Here is a 23,492-nt window from a genome sequence, read left to right as displayed (position 1 = left end):
CACAGCCTAGTCAGCTCTGTCCATGTGTAAGCACAGCCTGGTATTTTTGCATGCATCATTTTTACTGTAGTGTATCTGCTTAACTGTTGTGTTATGTTGTAAAGCTATGTGCAGTCTGCAGCCTCTTTGGTTGTGCTGTGGCAAACTGTGCCTCCCTCCATCTGGTATGGTCCTCCCCTGCTGCTATGTTCTCCTATGACTCCTCATCTGTCTCTGCATTTGTTGCCTTTTCTATTGGGAACTGCTAGCCTTGCAGGAGGTCACCCTGCTGTAACTGCTTTCCAAGTATAATATTGTGTAACACTGCATGCACTCTCAGTATTTTAGCACATGTGGCAATATCTTACTACAGGGCACCACTAGATGATTCCGGATAGCAAAATTTGCCTTCAGCAGCCGAAGCGCAAACTCTTTAATGTTTCTGGTTTGCAGTAGTGTACTGTTGTATGCCGGTCAGTTTACTTACTTGGATCTTTTTATGGATGTCATGAGGCAGGTTTTGATGGTATATTTGGCATCACCAGCAAGATGCTCCTTTGGGAAGTCACCCCTCATGGCATACATGTGGCCTGTACCAATAGTTTGTATGTGGGAGCTGTGAAAACTGCCTGGGTGGCCTGCACACAGATACCTGCACAGTTCACATCGCTTGACAGTTGATATAGTGACACCCTTTGCTGTTCACGTACCTCCTTCCTTGCTCATTAGGTGGAGGCTTTATTTCATTGTGGGTACAGTCTGTGCCTTCCAGTACCTCCTGTGAAATGTTTTTCATCATTGAAATCCCTCATAGTGTTGCCTCTCACTTCTGGGGTATATGGGAACCATATATGCTTCCTCACATGCTGAAGTATGGCATTGAAAAACTTGTCTGAGTATTATGGAGGCAGATGCCTGATATGCCCCTAATGTGTCTCCAGTAGGTCACTGAAAAATCCCTGAAGCTAATGAACGTAAAGCCACACATGCTTTGATACCCACTGCGATAGATACTCCACGACTTGCAGTGGACTACAGACGAGGCTGATACAGTTTCATGATTTTACTGGTCTGCTGTGATGCTGTCATGCAGAGCACAAAATGTTAAATGTGCTCATATGACACAGTGCCTCTGGGGGCGATGTCTTGCAGCTGCAGTGAGGGCTTCCTGCAGATATATATTTAGTGCGACTGTCATCCTTTGTTTCACTCAGCAGGGTTGTGTCTTTGGTATACCTCAGATTGTTTCAGTCTTCCACCTACACGTATTCCAGTGCTGTTCTCTAGAAAAGCTTTTTGAAATATGGCCTTGACATACAGATTAAACAAATATGGTGATGAGATGCAGCCCTGTCGTACACTTTTTCGATCTGAAAACCAGCATGTGTTTCTGTATTCCATTTGAACCATAGCTTCTTGGCCATCATAAATATTTTTGTATCAACTGTAAGAGGTATCGAACATCTGCTGAGGAAAGTAGGAAGAAGAAAGTCAAAGGATGGCACTAGAACTTTACATGAAGAAGACCAAGATTGTCAACTGATGACATCAATAAATTCAAGCTCGATGGAGAAGAAATTGAGATGGTTTCAAGTGTGAATCTTTTGGGTGCCCTTATGACCACTGATTTCACTAGCACTCAAGAAATATTACATTCTTTGGTGTTGGGCAATTCAGCTATGAAGTGTCTAGATAAAATATTCAAAAGTAAGGACATCAGATTGCAGACAAAGGTAAGACTAGTTCAGACTCTTGTATTCTCTGTTGTCAACTACATTTGCAAAAGCTTGACGATTTGGAAACAAGATTGTAGGAAGATAGACTCATTTGAAATGTGGTGTTAGGAGAAAAATCCTGCATGTGCCATGTACAGTGAGATGAACCAATAACTCGATCATAGAGGAAACTAAACTGGAAATGCCACTTGTAATACAAATGATGAAACTGCATTTGTTGTACTTTGGTCACACAGTTTGAAGGAAAGAGCAATAGAAAAGGATATCTTGATTGGAAAGCTTGAGGGTGCAAGGTGCAGAGGAAGTCTGCCATTGAGATGGATCGATGCTGTTCCAATGATGGCAGGTCGGACTTTGGAGGATTTCATTAGATTAGCACAGAGCCAAATCCTTTTTCATTTATTAGTCCATCAAGTCACCAAAACTCAAACTCTAGTTGATGGGGCACAACAGGGCATAACATAACATATCACCCCCAAGCATATTTGTACATTGTACTCTGCCTGAAGACTGGCAGACATCTGAGTAAAAATGTAAAGCGAGTGCAGCGTCATTTTATGGCATTTAGACACTTTTGAATCACTCCAACATTTTGTTTTGTTTCATTATCATGCCTGGCACTTCATTATTCAGCTGTCCACATTAGTTTGTTTAGCCAAGTTATGTAGTTGGGATTTCTGAATCACACACACCCTGTGTGTGGCTACTCACTCCACAGATTTGCCTAGTGTTGCCTGGCAAAGTTTAATGACTGCATCATCATGTAGAGCCATGTTTTACATTATTGAGTGGCCAGTCCTGGCACCACAGTCAGTCAGTGATCAATGTTCTATTTTGAGAATACTGTGCACCACAGTAGATGACCAAAGCGATTGGTCTGTGCAACTCTTCCCCCCTATAGGGCGCCATCTGTAGTCTGTACTACTGTCCACAGTTCCTTCTTGGGTGAGTTTGAGATGGAAAATCCAGTAGGTTTCTCAGAGCTGGGAGGAATCCTACAGAGACACAGGGAGAACATCCAAACTTCAAACAGACATTGGTCAGAGATTGGGATCAAACTTGTGCATGGGAGGCGAAGATCTTAACCATTATGTCAGCCACCTTGGAGTATAAGCATACTAGTCTCCGTGTTCAGGAACAAAGGGGGAATTCACTACTAATGGGTGGTATGGAGGTATCAAACTCCTGTCGCATTGCAGGAAAATTCTGGAGAGGGTGATTGATAAAAGAATCCTCAGAGTAGTTGAAAGTAAGATGGAAAATGAGCAGTTTGGATTCAGATCATGATGCACCACAACTGACTCTGTTTTCAGTGAGGTACATACTTGAGAAGATGCTAGAAATGAGGAAAGAGTCCAACTGGGCATTCGTAGACTTGGAGAAAGCATATGACAATGTCCCAAGAAAGCTGATTTTGGTAGTTCTGCAGTGGTTTGAAGTCCCAGAAATATTGGTAAAATTTGTGAACACTATGTACATGGAGACAGTGACTCAAGTGCAGACTGTGTTTGGCCTTGCAGAGGGATTTCCAGTAGGAGTGGGTTTGATCAGCATTCAGCTCTGAGCTTACTGCTGTTCAGTCTGGTCATGGACTACATCAGCAAACAGAACAGAGGGGACAGATGAAAGCTTTTGCTGTGTGCAGATGATGTAGCATTGCAGGCAAACTCTGAGCAAGAACTTCACCATTGGGTAGGAGAATGGAATGCAAAACTGAAATCACATGGGATGAAACTGAGTTGCAGGTAAGACGGTTGTAATGGCAGCAAATGGGTGAAATCAGAAGAAGCTAAGAAATGAAGTAGAAGGGGAAATAGTGGAATAGGTTACCAGATTCAAGTATATGGGAGGGGTGATTGAGGAGAAAGGAAGTTAGAATGAGGAAGTCTAAGTAGTATCAGAAGTGCTGTGTACAACTGGCACAAAGTGTCACGTGTAGTGTTTGATAGAAGAATGCCAAATAAGGTGAAAAGTAAGGTATACAAAACAGTAGTGTAACCAGTACTTCTGTATGGCACAGAAGCCTGGACGGTAAAGATAGAGCATTTGAGGGAGCTACAGGTCATGGAGATGAATTGCCTGAGATGAGTGGTTAGATGCACACTCTGGGACAGATGAAGAAATGAGGACATAAGCGCAGAAGCCATGGTAACTCCATTTGCAGAAAAGGTCAAAGAGAACAGATTATGGTGGTTCGGGCATATGTGCAGAATACAGTCTAGTGAAGAAGATTTCAGACAGAAAAAGCCAAGAGGAAACAAGACTGTCCAGCAAAGATTGTGAGATAGGACCTGCGACAGTCAAGCATGAGTGTCAAAGAAGGTAGAAGAATGGCATTGAATATAGACCGAGATGGCAACAGTTGGCACAACACCCCGACCCAGTGTAGGAACAATGAGGAAAAGGAGGATTGATGATGGTGATGATGATTTGGCAGTTATTCCTACTAAATTATTGGTTAAGGGTCCTTGATATGGTAGAATTGGTGGAGGAGTATCTGTTTATTATTGCTTTGGAAGTCAGCTGGTCCAGGTATGCAGTGGAATTACCAGCATCTTTGAGTGTACCCTGCGTGTAGGAGTATATTGCAGGTTTATTTTCGTGCTATCCACTCAATGTTTTTGCAGACAAATACTAGTTAAATTGGACTTGAGGATAACATTTAATTGCTTTATCTGGAAATTTGATACTGATCATTTTAACAGTACATTCCGAGTATTGGAACTTTATATGAATTATTATGTAAAATTTATATATCAAAATGTTCCTTTATACTATTTAACATTGTAGAATAACACATTTTTTTTCTTTTGATTTTCAGGAAGAAATGTATGAACCATCATTCTTCTATGAGAAAGCAAACATTCCTACAGTAGTTATTGGTAAGTTAGAAGCACAAGATAATGTAGAGGAAAACAATGCTAGTATAACTTGAGCTATTAATTTGGCTGAAAGATGACTTTCTAGCATTTTTTTTTCTTATGAGAAAGTGTAGACTGTGGCATGCAATGCCATGATGTTCATCGTGTTTCACTGTTGCAGTCATTACAGTTGGGTTATCCTGCTGGCAGGCTACCCGCAGTCAGCCTGAATTCCAAAGTCCTGGTCCAGCGTTGGTTGCTTTTGCCTCCTCCCTGACGTCAGTGCGTTAGGGGTATAAAAGATGCAGCTGACGCCATTTTCTTCAGTCTTTCTTGCCGCACGGCGCCCGAAGCAAAAGCAGTTCGCAAGTGCTGGTCAGGCGACTTCTGAGATTTTCAAGTTTGAATTTCAGATCCAAAGTCTTCATTAAATCTAAGTACCCCATTGGGAAAACTTTTTTTCTTGCTCCAGACCGATGTCAGAAAAAGTTAATAATTGTATTTCTTGTGGGAAGCAAATACCTCATAAGGATTTTCATTCTTACTGTATTCCTTGCCCTAGGCCCTGACCACGACGTTGCTAGTTGTCGGTTTTGTGCTAGATTTAACCAACGCACTATTAAGCGTCGGTATGATTTTGCATTTCATTATTTTGGCAGAAGATTTAATTATATAATGCCGTCGGAACAGCCGACTACCGGAATTTATAAAAAGCGCAAAGAAAAAGAAAAGGACAGGCATCAGAGGTCCAAAACCGACAACGAGGCTTCAGCTAAGCCAGTCGCCGGTTCTTAGTGAAGTGCTTTCACAGCCCCCTGGTGCCCGCTACCGACTCCCACGTGGAGCCGACTAGGTCGATGGAAACTCAAGGTATTGGACCCTCGGAAACTATTCCCTCAGATGGGTCCGGAGCCGCTGATGGAAACTCAAGGTATTGGACCCTCGGAAACTATTCCCTCAGATGGGTCCGGAGCCGCTGAGCAGGCATCGGCTTCTGAGGGTGTTTTCAGGCCTACTCACTTGTATGTGAAAACAACTTCAGCTTCAAAGGCAAAGACTAAAGCACCTCTAAAGACAAAGAAACAAGTACAACATTCCCCTGGACAGGCCTCCATGCCTAAAAAACAGATGCTTAAAATGGCTGAAGACCTAATTACTTTGATCAGGGGTTCCCATTCCCCTCCTGATAAGAGGCCTAGGCAAGAGACAGAATATGAATCTTCAGGTCAGGTTTCCATTTCCTCTGATTCCTCTTCTGAACAGGAATACTCTTTCTCCCTATGAGGATTCTGATGCTGAAGAATCTATCCCTTCAGCCTCTCCTCCTGAGGATTATTCTTTTGGGGAGACCCTGCATACTATGAGGGAGCACTTCCACTGGGAGAGCCAAGATTACTCAGAATTTAAGAAAAGGCTCAGACTTCCTTTTACTACCTCAGCACAGGCCCCTTGCTATTCCTCCTGTTTTAGACATTGCAGATGATGTATTTTTAGAGTCGGGTCTAACTTTTGACTCTCTACCACCAGCTCCTGTTAAGCCAGACAGATGCTACAGGGTTCCTGATTCACATAAATGTCTTTATAAAAACTGACCCAGAAACTATCTCTCAGGGTCCAAAAGGGGTCAAGGCTTCCACTGAAAAAAACCCTATCCCCTCTGATGGGGATTCAAGGGCCCTGGACAGATGGGGGGAAAAAGATTTACACTTCTGCTACCTTGGCTGTAAAGGCTTTAAATTGTCAGTTTCATATACTTAAATATCAGCAATGTCTTATGTCACTACTTAAACAGAAAATGTTGACAAATTCTGAATGTGCAGAAAACAAAGAAATGCAGACTTTATTGCATGCACCTGAACAGGTGGGAAAGCATACTGTGCAATGTGGTTTTGATTCTCTGGAGGCCTCCTGCAGGGCCTTTGTTACAGGTCCTGTCATTAGGAGGCATGCTTGGTTAAAGGAACAGAATCTGCCTGATCATGTTAAAGCAAAATTATTAGATGCTCCATTACAGCATGATACCTTGTTTGGTGTTAAAGCAGAGGAGGTGTTGAAGAAAATGGAGGACAAAGCTAAATCTATGCAAACAGTCAAGGATTTCTTACAGGTACAGCCTCCCAGATTTAGCAGGAACTGGCCTACAAAGAATTGGTCCTTTCCCGTGTTCGACAGGCCACAAAGAGGCATATACAGACGCCCCAGAGGCAGATCCCAGCCCCAAGGTTCACAGGTCTAAACAATGGGGTGCTTCTACCTCCAAAAGCGGAGAAGGTAAATCACAGCCATACAGGAAACAGTCTCAATGACTTCCCCCTGCCAGCACCAAGCACTTATCTTCTGGCAGCTCCTTTAGGGGGGGAAACTAGCACTTTTTTCACAAAATTGGCACATGATCACCCAGGACAAATGGGTCTTGAATATAGTGTTGCAGGGCTACAGGTTCCATTTTCACACCCTGCCAAGGGCAAATGGTATGCCAGACCTGCCACACAATGGGCAGAGGCACAAAAATAAGTTTCATCCCTCATGGACATGAGGGCCATTCAGCGAGTACCACAGCAACAGCAGGGACTAGGATTTTACTCAAGACTGTTCTTGGTGCCCAGAAAGGACAAAGCCTGGAGACCAATACTGGACCTGTCTATTTTAAATACATTTCTGGATATTCCAAAATTCAAAATGTTGACTGTGCAGCAGCTTCTGCCCATGCTGGGCAAGAAGGCTTGGCTTGTGACTTTAGACCTAAAAGAGGCATACCTGCATGTCCCAATCAGACAATCATGCAGAAGATACCTCAGATTTATAGCTGGCTCAATGCACTACCAATTCTCTGCACTGCCCTTTGGCTTATCTACTGCACCTAGGGTCTTCACAAAACGCCTGGCACCAGTAATTGCATTTTGCAGACAGAGGAATGCAAATATATTCTTACTTGGACCACTGCCTTATTTAAGCAGAAAACAAGGACATTCTACTACAGCATCTGGCGTTTGTAAAAAGATTACTAACATGCCTAGGGTACACAGTAAATGAAAAGAAATCAAAACTAGTACCCTTTCAAGAGAGAATATTCCTGGGTGCAAGCTTAAATGCAACTGCCCAGATCGCTTATCTCACGCCAGACAAACAAAGACAACTGACTACTTATTTCAAAATGTTGGCAACAAAGACCCACTTATCTGCAAGAAAAATTCTGCAGGCATTGGGCTTCATGGCATCCTGCATTCTGCTAATTCCATATGCAAAACTGCATATGAGGAAACTACAATGGTATCTAAAAAGTGTTTGAACTCAACATTGCCACAGTCTGGAAATTACCCTCATTCTCTGCCTGCAACAGGAGTTTTGATGGTGGGCAAAGGCCTGTCACCACAACAAGGGACAGCCTTTCACTTTACCCACAGCCAGGCAGACATTAACAACAGATGCATCAGATTATGCCTGGGGGGCCCATATGACAGGAAGATGTATTCTGGGCACATGGTCCGCAAGCCAAATGCATCTACATATCAATCAAAAAGAGATGCTAGCTGTTCAGAATGCCCTGACAACCGTCAAAGATCTACTTCATCCAGGACAACTACTGATAAAGATGGACAATACTACAGTCATGTGGTACATAAACAAGCAGGGAGGCACACATTCCTACCCCCTCTGCAGACTAGCCATGACTTTGTGGGACACAGCATTGACTTACCAAGTACATCTGCAAGCACAATTCCTGCCAGGAAAGATAAATACTCTGGCAGATGAAATAAGCAGAAACCTAATGGATCCCCACAAGTGGAAATTGGATCTACAAGTCTTCAGCATAATAATAAGGAACTGGGGATGCCCGGACGTAGATCTATTTGCCTCCCCTCACAACTGCCAACTACAGAGATTCTGCACAAGGACTTATCACAAGCAAGCATGGAAAGTTGTTGCTCTATCTTTCAGCTGGAAACACTTAACAGTATATGCCTTTCCTCCACTGCCTCTCCTCCCCAAGGTACTCCTAAAGGTCAGACAAGAGAAGCCAAAAATGATACTGATTGCCCCAGACTGGCCCTGCCAGCACTGGTACCCAATCCTAAAGAACTTGTCTCAATGCCCAGCCTGGACATTACCTCAAATTCCTCACTTATTGACCCAACAAAACAGTCATCCTGCACAGCCAACTCAGGACCTTAAATCTGGCAGCATGGCAGATAATGTAGCCATTCAAAACACACCTCTCTCTAAAGCGATGATGGATGTTATTTTGGAGGCCAGGAGGCCTAGCACCAGGAAATCTTATGTAGAAAAATGGAAGAGATTCTGTGCTTGGAACCAGGCACAAGGAAGTGACACGATTGTTCCAAATATTCCTCAGCTTTTGCAATACTTAACTGAGATGCTGGATAAAGGCCTATCCTTTCATCAATTAAGATTAATGCCTCTGCCATTTCAGCTCATTACAATATAGAACCACCTATTTTTCTCATCCATTACTAAGGCAGTACCTCAGAGGGGCCAAAAACATAAGACCTCCAAGGAGAGCACCAATACCTGCATGGGACCTCAATTATGTCTTGGAAAAACTTACACTGCCTCCTTTTGAGCCAGCCTATACAGCTGATATAAAATTCTTATCCTGGAAAACAGCTCTGCTCCTAGCAATAACCTCTGCAAGATGAGTCGCAGAGTTACAGGCACTCATGGCTGTGGAACATTTTATCATTTTCCATCCTGACGGTTTCTCTGAGGACAAACCCGACATTTATGCCTAAGGTAGTGTCCACTGTGGCCCTGAACCAAACAATTAATTTGTCTACCTTTTATCCAAACCCACAGAAATAAAGGTGAGAGACTCCTGCATTCTTTGGACATTCAGAGGCAGCTACGCTTCTACGTGGACAGAACCAAAGCTTTCAGAAAGACTGAACAACTTCTAGTGGCATATGCTGCAGGATCACAAGGAAAGGCTATCTCAAAGCAGACTATTTCAAAGTGGATAGGCCACTGCATTCGTTTCTGCTATTCACAGCATGGCAAATCAGTGCCCAGGGGCATTAGGCCACATTCAATCAGAGCAGCAGCCACTTTCAGCAGCCTTCCTCAGAGGAGTACCAACCAAAGACATCTTAAAGGCTGCAACTTGGAGCTGAGTGCACACTTTTACAAAGCACCATCACTTACCTATCTACTCTAAATCCAGGGCAGGCTTTGCTACTGCAGTTCTGCAGGGCCTCATGGCTTCTCCTAATCCTATTTAGCCCCAGCCTCCCAACCTTAGCTTTGGGATTCAACCCAATTGTAATGACTGCATCAGTGAAACATGATGAACATAGTACAGTTGTGTACCTACCATAAATGTAGATGTTTGAGTGTATTCATTGTTGCAGTCCAGGTTACCCACCCACCATCCCCCTTTCCTTTGTTGGGACTTATCTGTACTTCTCTATTCTATACAACCTATGTGGTGTATTTGCTTGTAGATGAAGAAAGAGTTTACTTTACTGCATGCATGCTTATTGGCATAATTTATCCTACCCTTTTGGGGGCACCTGACATCTGGGGCAAGAAAAACTGAAGAAAATGGTGTCTGCTTCATCTTTTATACCCCTGGCGCACTGACATCAAGGAGGAGGCGACAGCAACCAACGGCGGACCAGGACTTTGGAATTCAGGCCGACTGCGGGTAGCCTGCTAGCAGGATAACCCAATTGTAATGACTGCAACAGTGAATACACTCGAACATCTACATTTATGGTAGGTACACAACTGTACTTTGCATACCTAGTCTTTTTAGTTGTCTTTGCTTTTGTTTGATGTCATAGATGTACTTCTTGCACTGTTCCTCCTTTCTCCAGTGATGAATGTTCTATTTTTATGCCACCTTGTTTTGTTAACCATTTGAAATGTTGAGACCCACTAGAACGAGTCCCAAACCTTGGAGACTGAATAGCTGAAAAAAATGGACTTGCATATACTATGTCGGTGATGGCCATTTCTTGGGTTATTCCCTTTTCTCTAAGGTATGGTGATTTCAGAGTAGGTATGCACAAGTTTGAGAGGGTGTGGGGGTCCCCTCTCATTAGGAGGTTTGCCCTCCTTGCAAAAAAAAAAAGAAAATAAAAGTTTAAAGGAGAACAGCAATCCTCAAGATTCACCTTTTTCCTGGTTTCTCAGTCTTTTATTTCAGCTTTTTGAAACTCAGTGTTTCCATTGGCAATGTTTCAATAAGTAGACTTTTTTTTTCCAGATACTTCTGCTCTTCCCACCTAATTGACTGTAAATATTGTGTGCTGTCTTGCTTGACTGTACCTACTGCATTCTGTATCTTATTATGCATCTCCTAGACAGTGGCTGATATGGGTCCATTAGATCAATCCACTACCCGAGTTTATAAATTAAAAAAAAAGTAAATAAGTATGTGTATTTTCCTGCAGTATAATCCCAACTGCAGTTTCATGGCATGCTTCCCTTTACACCTTTCTTGAGAATATCCTGAACCTTGTTTATACTCATTTGTTTAAAATATATATTTTTTATTTTTTCCCTTTAATTTTTTTTCACTGTACATCTAAAATGTCATACTCTTTGTACTGTTTTTAATGTAGGCCCTATGTCAGTTTAGATTTGCTTGTAGACATTTCCCTGTACTTTTTCCAGGGAGCTATCATCCATTGCTAGCAGTTGCATTGCTTTTGTGTCACTGTTTTATGTGTGTGTGTGTGTGTGTGTGTGTGTTGTGTATATGTGTGTATAGTCTGTATGTAGGTGCATTTATTGCACTTAGTGCTTAGAATGTTAAACCCTTTTTTTTTCTTATCAAAATGGGAATTTCAAAAAGTGCCGGTGACTTGTTATCCAAGAGTGAGGTAGAGCAGGGGAGTAGGATTTTGTACTTTCAACACTGTAGTGCGGGCTCAGAGTTGGTGTATATAACTAGCATTGGAGTGTGGAAGGTGCTTGCCCTCTGCATAAAAAAAATATTTAAATATTTTTAATTCAGACTTCAATCTTTTGGGATTGTTATTTTAGGTGTTGATCATTTGTTTGGAGCTTATAATAGGAACACATGCACGTTCAGGTATGTATATATAATATACACAAGTGTGTGTGTGTGAATGTATATCTATTTGCACACTTGTATGTAGATTATTATATTTATATACATCGGTATGTGTATTGTATCTCAATACATATGCATATTTTTGAGAATATGTAAATGGAGGAAGCTTGTAGGGGAAGTCTATGCAGTACTTCTATTGCCCCCCCCCCCCCAACCTTTGCTTCAATACTGGGTATATGCTTGAAATGAAAGCAAAGTATCCATCCCTTATATATGGGTTTTGAAATACATTTCAGATTTTCTGCCTTTCTTGAGTTAGTTAATTGGGAATTAAATCAGTTGAAAAATGAGTAATACATTAAAGGATCTCGCTGTGGAACATAAGAAGACTGAGCAGAGAAGGTTAATGAAGGTGTAGAAAGTTAAGGATGATCAGCATCAGTGATATTTTATCCCTTTTCATTTTCTCACAGTTAGTTCATGGTTAATGGTTATAACCTATTTAAAAGGTTTAGTAATAATCTTTGGAATTTGCATAGCAGTAGATTCATCACAGTTTGACCAGCAGCATTGTCTGTCCCTGTAGAGAGACTTTGATTCTGGGAACGAATAAGTTTGTTTAAAAAAAAACTTGGAATTAAACAGAATACTGAAGTATTACTTTGCTTAAGTCTTCTCAAAGGAAAGCAAAGAAAGGGTAATGTGCCAGTGTGGAGGTAGAGTAAACTGGAGAGAACAATGAACAGGCACCCAAGCATAGAAGGAGGAGGTTCAAAAAGAATTACTTGCTCTTAGGATGAAAGTTAAGGACCAGATGAGCCAGTTGTCAGAGTCCTTGGAAATCTGTTTAAGGTGCTCTCATGCACCTTGATGGAGATATTCAACAGATCATTGCTTAGTGCAAACCTATCCAGGAGACTGAGACAGTAGCTGTGATACTATGGTAGAAGGGGTGGGGGGGTGCAGAAAAAAATCCAAGGCACTTACAGGCTTATTAATTTCACAACAGTGGCAGGGAAAGTCATGGGCAAAATCCCTGATTAGCATTTATTGAGAACAACAAGTTTTCCAGAGCAGCAGCTAGTATTGGTTAACGGTCAGAAGGAGCTGTCCTTCAAACCTGATCAAGTTTTTATGACTGGATAATAGCTGAATTTGACAGGGGAGTAATGGTAGGTAGATTTTACCTGGAATTAAGTAATGCATTTGAGTCTATCCTACATGGGAGGTTGACAGGAAAACTGGAAGGATTGCAAAAATGACAGACTAAGAAACTGGAGAGGTACCTGGATCAGTGGTAGGACGTAGTTGTCATGAAAGGGACATGGCCAGTAATGAGTGAAGGAACTAATAGAATACCAGGGGATGTTTGTCCTGGGCACTGTATGCTTCATCATATTTGTCTTTTCATATCCAAGGGAATAGAGAAAAAAGTCAGCCTCTTTGCAGATAACTTAAAGATAGGTATAGCAGTCATGGAACATGGAAGAGTATTTAATGGAAGATTTATGTGGACAGAAAGATAGCAGTTTAGGTTCAGTACAAACACATACAAAGTAATGCACTTGGGCCACAACAATCTTGATGTGAATTTTGTAGGAAGATAGCCACCCAGAGGTGTGAACCTTGGTTCTTGATTGTCACTTACAGTGATACCCCAACCCCATGTGTAAAAATGGGGAAAAAGGGGTTGTAGATTGATGGATGGATACTGGGAGGACTGAAGCTGCTAACAGTATAACAGGGTCAGGAGGTGGAGTGTATTTTATTTCTTTCTTGGATTGCTGTGAGAAAAGTGAGAGGGCAAGTAACTTCAGTAAAGAGCATGCTGGGTGTATGCTTTGAGTGGGAGTGGAAGGGCTAGGTTCCAGAAGCAAAGGTGTACGACTTCACGTTATTGGAAATAATTCAGAGAAAAGATACCAAAAAGGTATGTTGGCTGAAGGGAAAGAATATAACCAGTGGCTGGAGGAACTGGAGCTTTTCTCACTTGAAATCAAGAGAGACAGAGGGAGTGTGAAAGATCATGTCGGGGAGATGTAGAGGGGTCATTCTGAGCAGGCAGAAGGAGGGGCTCAGCTAATCTGTTTTCCACTCGCTAGATCTCTAGAAGTGCTTCATAAAAAGACTGTGGACCCAAACTAATAAGCTACCAGAATGGATGGTAGAGTGGGAATCCACAGGTGGAATATAGAGATAGTGGAAGATGGAGTGTTTCAGGCAATTGTAATGCAATATAATTCAATCCCTTGTAGAGTTGACAGATGCTCTGTTTTTTTCTTCAGAAGACAGGAGCAACTAAATCACATGTTTTGGGGTTACTAAAAGTTGGTACATTGTGTTTTTCTCAAATGTATTTAGTTTGTTTTACTGCATCACAGAAAATTAAATGCAGTAATTATTTTGATGTTAGGTTGTCTGAGCTTTAAGACAGAGTATCTGTAAGTATGCTGATATTTGCGATAGTGGCAAGATTAAAACCACTCACTCCTCCAATGTTTATTTTGTTTCCTAAGTAGAGGTTAAATGATTTAAACTTTTTTTGGTCACAGTTGGTCTCAAGCTGTTATAGTTAATGAAACATTAACCCTACCCCATCAAAGTCCACAAAGATTTCAGGTATAGTTATTGTGATTTGGGTATTAGAGATAGTCATCCTCTTTGTTGGTTCATTACATGTATTGTAGAAGAGAAGTCTACAGTTCTAGCACAGTGATATTTGCACTTTCAAGCATGCACCAGAAATGATCCCCAGAGAAAAATGCAGCTTTGCAAACCAGCCACAAGTAGTCTCAGTCCTTTGAGCTGATTATCACCCACCTCCTCCAGGTGTCACTGGTGCTGTGGACTGGGTTACTACAGGGTGAATGAGCTTGAATTGTCTGCACAGCACCTATCCCCAGCCAGTATCTTTTTATTCTTTCTATTTAGATCTTGATTTCCATTTTCTAGTAGTTGCTTTTTTTTTTTGGCAGCCACCAGAAATAACTCCTCCTCTTCAATGATGCGTTTGAATTTTGACCTGCAATTTTGAATGGGCAGAGCCTAAGATTTTTGATGGAATAAAATTACATCCTCACATTTTAAACAATTTTTCATACCTATGGAACTAGGTTACGAAAGTGTACATTTCAAACTTTTCAGCAGAAACTTTTTTATAATGGTAGTATTATTTAGGTTATTAGAGATAGTAACTATTAAGTTTGTAATATTTTGTAAACGGCTTACAATATCTCGACAACCATTCAAGTTACACACACACTTTCATCAGCATTTTTTTAAACAAAAAGTCGTTATTGAATTGACACTTAATGATATAAGCATATTGACTTCTTTTCAGTTGCAAACATTATATATCACTTATAATTTATACAGTCCTTGTCAAGTCAATCGTTAAATATCTCATTCAGTGCCTGCATTTCGTTAATCCTCATTCCTCCTCCAAAACATTATTGTACATGTTTTGGTCTCTTTTCGATGTTAGTATTTTCATGACTACTACACTTGGTTTAGATTTTGATTAGACTTTGATATCCATTTTCTATTAATTGCTTTTTGGCAGCTACCAGAATTAAACTCATCAAGGCCTTACTAGGTCTAGGCAATTCCAATTCTGTATTGCAGATTAAAAAAAAAATTCCTTAGCCACCAATTTTCTCACCCAGTATTTTTCACAGAGTAGTCTACAGGGACCACCGCTACTTTTTAATTTTCACCTCTGATCCCTCGTATATCCTCCTAATCAACCTTAAAATTTTATCAGGGAATGCATATGCTTACATTGCCCTACTCATAAAATCCCATCCTACTCTGTTGAATGCTTTCTCTGCATCAAGACCCATCAACAGCAGTGGTGTTTTCTTATATTCTGCTTCCCTCTGGACCATCCTTCTATTAATGTTGTCAAATCTTTGTTTCCCCTCCACAAAACCACATTGATCCATATCTGTCAATTTTGGAATCACATTTGCCATTCTTTTAGGCTTGATATATATTAACATTTTATAATCGTGTTTAAAATAAAAATTGGCTTGTATGAAGCTGGATCTGATGGTCTTTTGCTATCTTTAGGTATTACACTCACCATGGCTTTCTTTCAGGATGTTGGTGCATCTCCTTCTTTTAAAATACTGCTAAATAAAACCTTCCAGATCTTTATCACTTTCTTCACTCCTAGCTTCCATACGTCCACAGGAACACCATCTTTTCCTGGAGACTGTCCTGTAGATTGGTTATACATCACCATTATTATTTCCTCTAGTCCTGTCTTAAGTGTTGGTAATTGAGCCTCATCCAGCTCTAACTTTGGCATATTTAATTCTTCCATAAACCTTTCCATTTCTACTTTTTCATGATTTCCACATTTTTCTGCTTTATACAGATTTTCATGAAATTTCCAAAATATTTCTAATACCTCTGCAGGATCTCTAGTTATGTTCCTTGTTGTAGGCTTCCTAAGTCTGGCAACAATCCCTTCTACTTGATGTTCATCGTGCATACAGCTGCAGTAATCACATATGGGTTCTCTGCTGTCAGGCGGGTACTCGGTCGGCCGAATTCCAAAGTCTAGGTCCGGCGTCGGTTGTCGTCGCTTTCTTTCCTGACGTCAGTGCGACAGGGGTATATAAGACACGGCCGACGCCATATTCTTCAGTCTTTTTTGCCGCGCGGTGCCCGAAGCAGAAGCAGTTCGCAAGTGCCGGTCGGCCAGCTCCTGAAATTACGAATAATTGGAAACCGAAGTCTTCTTTAAAGCTAAGTACCCCGTTGGGGAAACTTTTCTTGCCTCAGACCGATGTCAGACAAAGTTAACAATTGTATTTCTTGTGGGAAGCAAATACCGCATAAGGATTTCCATTCCTCTGTATACCTTGTTTAGGCCCAGACCACGGCGTCTCGGCCTGCCGCTTTCGCTACTTTCAATAACGCACTATTAAGCGTCGGGCGGAGTTCGCCCAGCACTTTTTGGTAAAACCTTTGATTATAAAATGTCGTCGGATACTCCGACTACAGTTTTGTCCAAAAAACGCAAGGACAAAGACCGACACGCGAGGCCCGCGGTCTCCACCGACACCACGCCAAAACCGGCTACACGTGGTCCGGTTCTCAGTGAGCGCCACGCAGCTCCTGACTACCGGCGACACTTCTTTGGCGGTGTCCTCTGTACCGAGACCGCCGGTTCCTCGGCCCATACCCAGACTACAACCACCGAAGCCACTGTGAGTGTTGAGCCTCCTAATGTGGATAGGTCCACTTCCACCCAAGGTGTTTTTAGACCCTCTTCTTCCTTCTCCATTAAGGCCTTTACTAAGTCCAAATCAGCCATGCATCCCAAGAGGCCTGTTGCACAGGGACCATCTCCAGGCCCCATGCCTAAAAAGCAGATGCTTAAAATGTCTGAGGATTTAATTACTCTTATCAGGGGTTCCCAGCCCCCTCCAGACAAGAGACCACGAGTGGAGGAAGCTTCTCCCTCTTCTGACCAGGAATCCATTCTTTCAGAACATTCTGATGAAGAGGAACACTCGTACTCCCCTTTTGAAGATTCGGATGCTGAGCAGTCCATTCCTTCTGTATCTCCCCCAGAGGATTTCTCTTTTGGGGAAACCTTGCACACCTTGAGGGAACACTTCCATTGGGAAGGCCAAGACTTTTCTGATTCCAAGAAAAGACTTGGGGAATTTCTTTTGTTACCTCAACACAGACCTCTAGCGATACCTCCTGTCTTGGACATACTTGATGATGTTTACTCGGAGGCTTGCCTAAATCCGGATTCCCTGCCTCCTGCCCCAGTCAAGCCTGATAGGTACTACAGTGTTCCTACCTCTCACCAATTTCTCTACAAGAGCCATAATGCTGACCCTGAAACCATTTCTCAAGGCCCCAAGGGAATGAAGGCCTCTACTGCTAAGAATCCACTACCTTCCAAAAGAGAGTCTAGATCCTTAGAAAGGTGGGGAAAAAAGGTATATACCTCGGCCACCCTAGCCATGAGGGCCTTAAATTGTCAGTTCCATGTGCTTAAATATCAGCAGTTTCTGTTATCACAATTAAGAAATAAAATGTCTCAACCTGAACAACCAGATTTGAAGGAGTTGCAGGATATGATGCATAGTGCAGAACAAGTGGGTAAACACACCTTACAATGTGGCTATGATGCTCTAGAGGCCTCAAGTAGAGCTGCTGTGACAGGATCAGTCATTCGTAGACATGCCTGGCTTAGAGAACAAACCTTGCCTGACCATGTTAAAGCTAAGCTACTAGATGCTCCTTTACAAAAGGATGTACTATTTGGTACTAATGCTGAGGAGATACTACGGAAAATGGAAGAAAAAGCTAAATCTATGCAAACTGTCAAAGCTTTTCTACAAGTTCAACCACCACGTTTTAGCAGAAATTGGCCTGCAAAGAACTGGTCCTTTCCAGCCATGGACAAGCCACAAAGAGATAGATACAGGCACAAGGGGCAGAGGACAACCTCAAGGATCATATAGAGGCAGACAATGGCAAACTCCAGCCACAAGAGGTGGCGAAGACAGTGCACAGCAATACAGGAAACAAACCCAATGACTTCCCCCTTTTCATGCCAAGCAGGTCTCAGCTGGCAGCACCCTTGGGAGGAAAGCTGGCATTATTTACAAGAAATTGGCATATTATCACAACAGACAAATGGATCCTGGACATTATAAACAGAGGCTACAGATTTCACTTTCACACTCTTCCAAAAATGATAGGCATGCCGAACCTGCCACACAATCAAAAGGCAGAGGCTCAAATACAAATTTCAAAGCTTATGGCCATGAAAGCTATTCAAGAGGTACCTACTCACGAACAAGGTCAAGGTTTTTATTCCAGACTTTTTCTGGTACCAAGGAAAGAAACCGATTGGAGACCCATTTTGGACTTATCCATCCTAAACACATTTCTGCTCGTACCAAAATTCAAGATGCTCACATTACAGCAGCTTCTTCCCATGCTGGGCAAGGAGTTTTGGCTGGTAACATTGGACCTCAAGGAGGCATACCTGCATGTCCCAATCAGACAAAGTTGCAGAAGATACCTCAGATTTCTTGCAGGTTCAATCCACTATCAATTCTCTGCATTGCCCTTTGGCTTATCTACTGCGCCCAGAGTATTCACGAAATGCCTGGCATCAGTAATTGCCTACTGCAGACTTCAAGGGATACAAATTTACCCGTATCTGGACGACTGCCTAATCCAAGTGGACAACAAGCACCTACTTCTGGAACATCTGGCTTATGTAACACGGTTATTGAATTCTCTGGGATACACAGTCAACAAGGAAAAATCCAGGCTAACACCATCTCAGAAAATAACTTTCCTGGGTGCCAACTTGGACACAAACACCCAGATGGCTTATCTTACGCCAGAAAAACAAGGGCAACTAACTCATTACTTCAAAATACTAGCAAATTGTACCAGGCTCACTGCAAGGAAAATCCTGCAGGCTCTGGGCTTCATGGCATCTTGCATTCTTCTAATCCCATGTGCAAAGTTGCATATGAGGAAACTTCAATGGTACCTAAAAAACCTATGGTCTCAACACAGCCACAGTTTGGAAACAATAATAACAATAATTCCATGTTTGCAAAAGGAATTTCTATGGTGGTCCCAAACATGCCAAACAAACACAGGTCTTCCATTCTGCAAGCCTCAAGCAAAACAAGTCATCACAACAGACGCCTCAGACTACGCCTGGGCACATGACAGACAGGTGCATTCAGGGCAAATGGTCCCAAAAGGAAAAGCACCTTCACATCAATCAAAAAGAAATGCTAGCAGTGGTAAATGCAATTACAATTTTCAAGGATCTCCTGCATCCAGGGCAATTATTGATAAGAACAGACAACACCACAGTAATGTGGTATATAAACAAACAAGGTGGAACACATTCATACCCCCCGTGCAGGCTAGTCATGTCGCTTTGGAACTTGGCTCTGCAATGGCAAATCGAACTTCAAGCACAGTACCTGCCAGGATTGGAAAACACGCTGGCAGACAATCTAAGCAGAAATATGACAGATCCACACGAATGGAAGTTACATCCTCATGTGTTTACAAAGATAATCCAAGCGTGGGGAAGACCAGACATAGATCTCTTCGCCTCCCACAGGAACCATCAATTGGAAAAGTTCTGTTCAAGGACCTTTCATCCAAAGGCATGGAGAGTGGACGCCCTTTCTTTCAGTTGGGCAACATGGACAGTTTACGCTTTCCCACCTTTGCCTCTTCTGCCCAAGGTGCTCTTGAAAGCAAGAGCAGACAGGCCGAAGATGATACTGATTGCTCCAGACTGGCCAAGACAACACTGGTACCCACTCCTGAGGAGCCTAACACATACTCCTCCCTGGACCCTACCTCTAATGCCTCTTCTACTGACTCAGCACAACTACAAAACGCTTCACAGTCAGCTGAAAACTCTCAATCTGGCTGCATGGAAAATTCCTTAACACCACAACAGACCCTACTCTCCAAAGAGGTGCAGGATGTCATTTTGGAGGCCAGAAGACCATCTACTAGAAAGGCTTACTCCGCAATGTGGAAACGTTTTTGCACTTGGAATGAGAAAAAAGGCCAGGATCCTAAAAAACTGAATTTGCCTCAGATATTACAGTATCTAGCTGAGCTGTTGAACAGTGGACTTTCATTTTCCTCCATCAAAATTCATGCCTCAGCCATTTCTGCAGAATACAACACTGATCCACCCTTATTCTCTCACCCACTTTTAAGACAGTTCCTCAGAGGAGCTAAGAATATAAGACCTCCAAGGAAACAACCAATCCCAGCCTGGGATCTTAACTACATTCTAGAAAAATTAACATTACCTCCCTTTGAACCAGCTGCCTCTACAGATTTGCAATATTTGTCCTGGAAAACAGCCTTCCTTCTGGCCATTACCTCAGCTCGTAGGGTTTCTCGAACTACAAGCCCTCATGGCTGTGCAGCCCTTTCTCATCTTCCATCAGGACAGGGTTTCCTTGAACCAACCCTTCATTTATGCCTAAGGTGGTATCCAGGGTAGCTTTAAATCAGGCCATACACTTACCTACCTTTTACCCCAATCCTCAAAACAAAGGGGAAAGGCTGCTACATTCCTTAGACATCCATAGACAGCTACGTTACTATCTGGACAGAACACAGCCCTTCAGAAAATCAGAACAACTTTTTGTGTCCTATGCTGTAGGAGCTCAAGGGAAGCCAATTTCCAAACAGACAATTTCAAAATGGATAGGCCATTGCATACGGTTTTGTTACTCCTTTCATGGCAAACCTGTGCCTACAGGCATCAGATCCCACTCCACTAGGGCCACAGCTACCTCTACAGCCTTCCTCAGAGGAGTACCTACCAAGGATATTTTGGAGGCAGCCACTTGGAGTTCTGTGCATACCTTCACAAAACACTACCACCTGCCTTTATATTCCAAAACTAGAGCAGGCTTTGCCTCTGCTGTGTTGCAGAGCATTCTGGCTGCTCCCAGTTCTACCTAGTGCCTACCACCCTGTGCGTAGCTTTGGGATTCTACCCATATGTGATTACTGCAGCTGTATGCACGATGAACATAGTACAGTTTTGTACCTACCATAAATGTAGATGTTCGAGTGCTAATACAGCTGCAGTACAGGTTTCCCTCCTTCCCCTCTTGGTAAAAGCCCAGTGGTTAACACCTCCTCATACAACCTAATTTGGGTTATCCTGCTATGGTGTATTTGCTTGCAACTACTGATTTTTGATTATATTGCATTGCTTGACTATATTTATATATATAATTTATGTATTGCCTTCCTTCTGGGGGCACCTGACATCTGGGGCAAGAAAGACTGAAGAATATGGCGTCGGCTGTGTCTTATATACCCCTGTCGCACTGACGTCAGGAAAGAAAGCGACGACAACCGACGCCGGACCTAGACTTTGGAATTCGGCCGACCGAGGACCCGCCTGATGGCAGAGAACCCATATGTGATTACTGCAGCTGTATTAGCACTCGAACATCTACATTTATGGTAGGTACAAAACTGTACTTTTTCTGAGCCATTGTATTAAAAGCTTTTGTGCTCTGGAGTTATCAGAAACAGTTGATCTGAAGTAGTTGTCTTCATTTGGTCTTCAACTTGTGGGTTCCCAGATCTGTATCCGATCCGACTCGGCCACATATCCAGCATCTGATCCAAGCTCAAAGCTCCTCCCCTTACCCATAATGCCACTGTCTCCTTCCTCCCTTCAGATCTCGATTGCCACTTGTAATGTCTGCATTGTGATCTGAGCTCTCAGCATAGAAAGTCGTGGTGTGTTTTTTTGTAATTAAATTTTCTCTCCTCTCTCTTTCTTCTTTACTTTCTACGTCCCCATGTTTCCATCGGTTAAAAAAAAAAGTAAATAAAAAGACTCTTCCTCATTCTTTCCTTGCGTGCTTGGATTGAGTGTTTGTGAGTGTGCTGGGCCTGCATATGGAATATGTCTGATACTCCCATGCCAGGTTTCAGAAAGTGTACAGTGTGTGGCCATAAGCTCTCCCCAGCTGATGATCACACTCTGTGCATAGTGTGCTTAGGTGCAGCTCATCTCCAGACCTCCTGCGCTGGGTTTAATCCCTGGGCACTTAAGGAAAGGAGGGACAAATTAATACTCAAGGGCCTTCTTCCCTCTTCGGGGACTCAAGTCCCCTGTGCCTTCAGTGTTTGCTCCTTCCGCCTCCCCGGCCTCTGGTACTCAAACTCCCACCAAGAGGCCCGGGGATGGGGACAAGTCCACCAAAAAAGGTAGGCCGAGAAAGCGATTTCCAGATCACTCTGCGCCGGTCAGCCCCCCACCTAAAGTGAGGTAGACTCTGAGACTGGAGTCTCCCCGGCTCCTTTCTCCCCGGAGCCGGAGGAGCCCTGGATCTGGCTGCCGGCTCAGGCTTCTTCTCACTGCCCCTCCAGGCCGGTGTCTGTCGCCTCCTCCTACTGCTCCACTCTAAGCCTTACTGAAGCAGAGATTTATAGGATGATGCGGAAGTTCATCTGCACTCAGATACAGATGGGAATCTTGCCTGCCCCTCTCCTTCCAGAGTGGGGTGCACACAGTCCTTTTTCACCCCAATTACTCCTTCCCTGATCTGGCCTTTAGTTTTCGAGCCCTTAGATCTGAGGACTCTCTGTCGAGGGGTCGGTGCCGATGGGTACCTTGTACCTCGACGCCGACTTTGACCTTCAGCACGTCTGATCAGACTGGGTCTGATCTGACAAGCTCTCGGAACCATAGCCTTGGCGTCAGATCCAAGGGGTTGGTATCGGCTCCAAGCGTGTCAAGAGTGCAGCCTTCCTCTCGGCGTCTGGAGGCTCGGTGCTGACTCCCCCATCAGGTCAGAGGGTGACGGCTCCTATGGTACTTTTCCCTTTGGATTTAGATGTGGTGGCGAAGGTTCTCTTGTCATCTTTTGACTCCCCCCGACTCCCTCTGTTTCTGGTACGGTTTCGGCCATCCTGCCATCTCAGGGACAGCCTGCCCCCACTTTGCCTGAGGAAGCTTCAGCTTGGGAGCAGCAAGACATTGGCGAGTCCTTCCCAGAGATCCCCACTGAAGAGATCCCTTGCAAATGTACTTGCAAAGTAGTTTTGCACTTATTTCAGCAAATAGCAACACATTGTGTAACACTGGTAGTGCCACACTGGATCAGTGACTGTTGTTTAACAGTCGTCAAACAGCAGCAAGGGTAAGTCACTAATCTACCTCATTGAGGAGTAATACACGTCTGTCATCATTTACCTCGATGAGGAGTAATGCACACCTTTCACTACCCATGATTTCCAAGACCTTCCCTGATTTTGCATCACAATTTTGCTCTGTACTTCGTAAAAAGTTTCACTTACTGGTAA

General features: G+C 43.0%; 1 protein-coding gene across 1 annotated transcript in view; it reads left to right on the top strand.

The window, feature by feature from the left end:
* SNRNP48 (small nuclear ribonucleoprotein U11/U12 subunit 48) overlaps positions 1-23,492 on the top strand; it is a 693,998-nt gene that overhangs the window by 101,684 nt on the left and 568,822 nt on the right. The window contains exon 3 of the mRNA XM_044056352.1: positions 4,537-4,597. Coding sequence (XP_043912287.1) covers positions 4,537-4,597 — 61 coding nt within the window. The remainder of the gene's footprint in view (positions 1-4,536; positions 4,598-23,492) is intronic.

This window comes from Protopterus annectens, chromosome 14.part0 (genome assembly GCF_019279795.1).
Source record: "Protopterus annectens isolate FY-2018-M chromosome 14.part0, PAN1.0, whole genome shotgun sequence".
NCBI lineage: Eukaryota > Metazoa > Chordata > Ceratodontiformes > Protopteridae > Protopterus > Protopterus annectens.
This window is presented reverse-complemented; position numbering and strand designations above follow the sequence as displayed.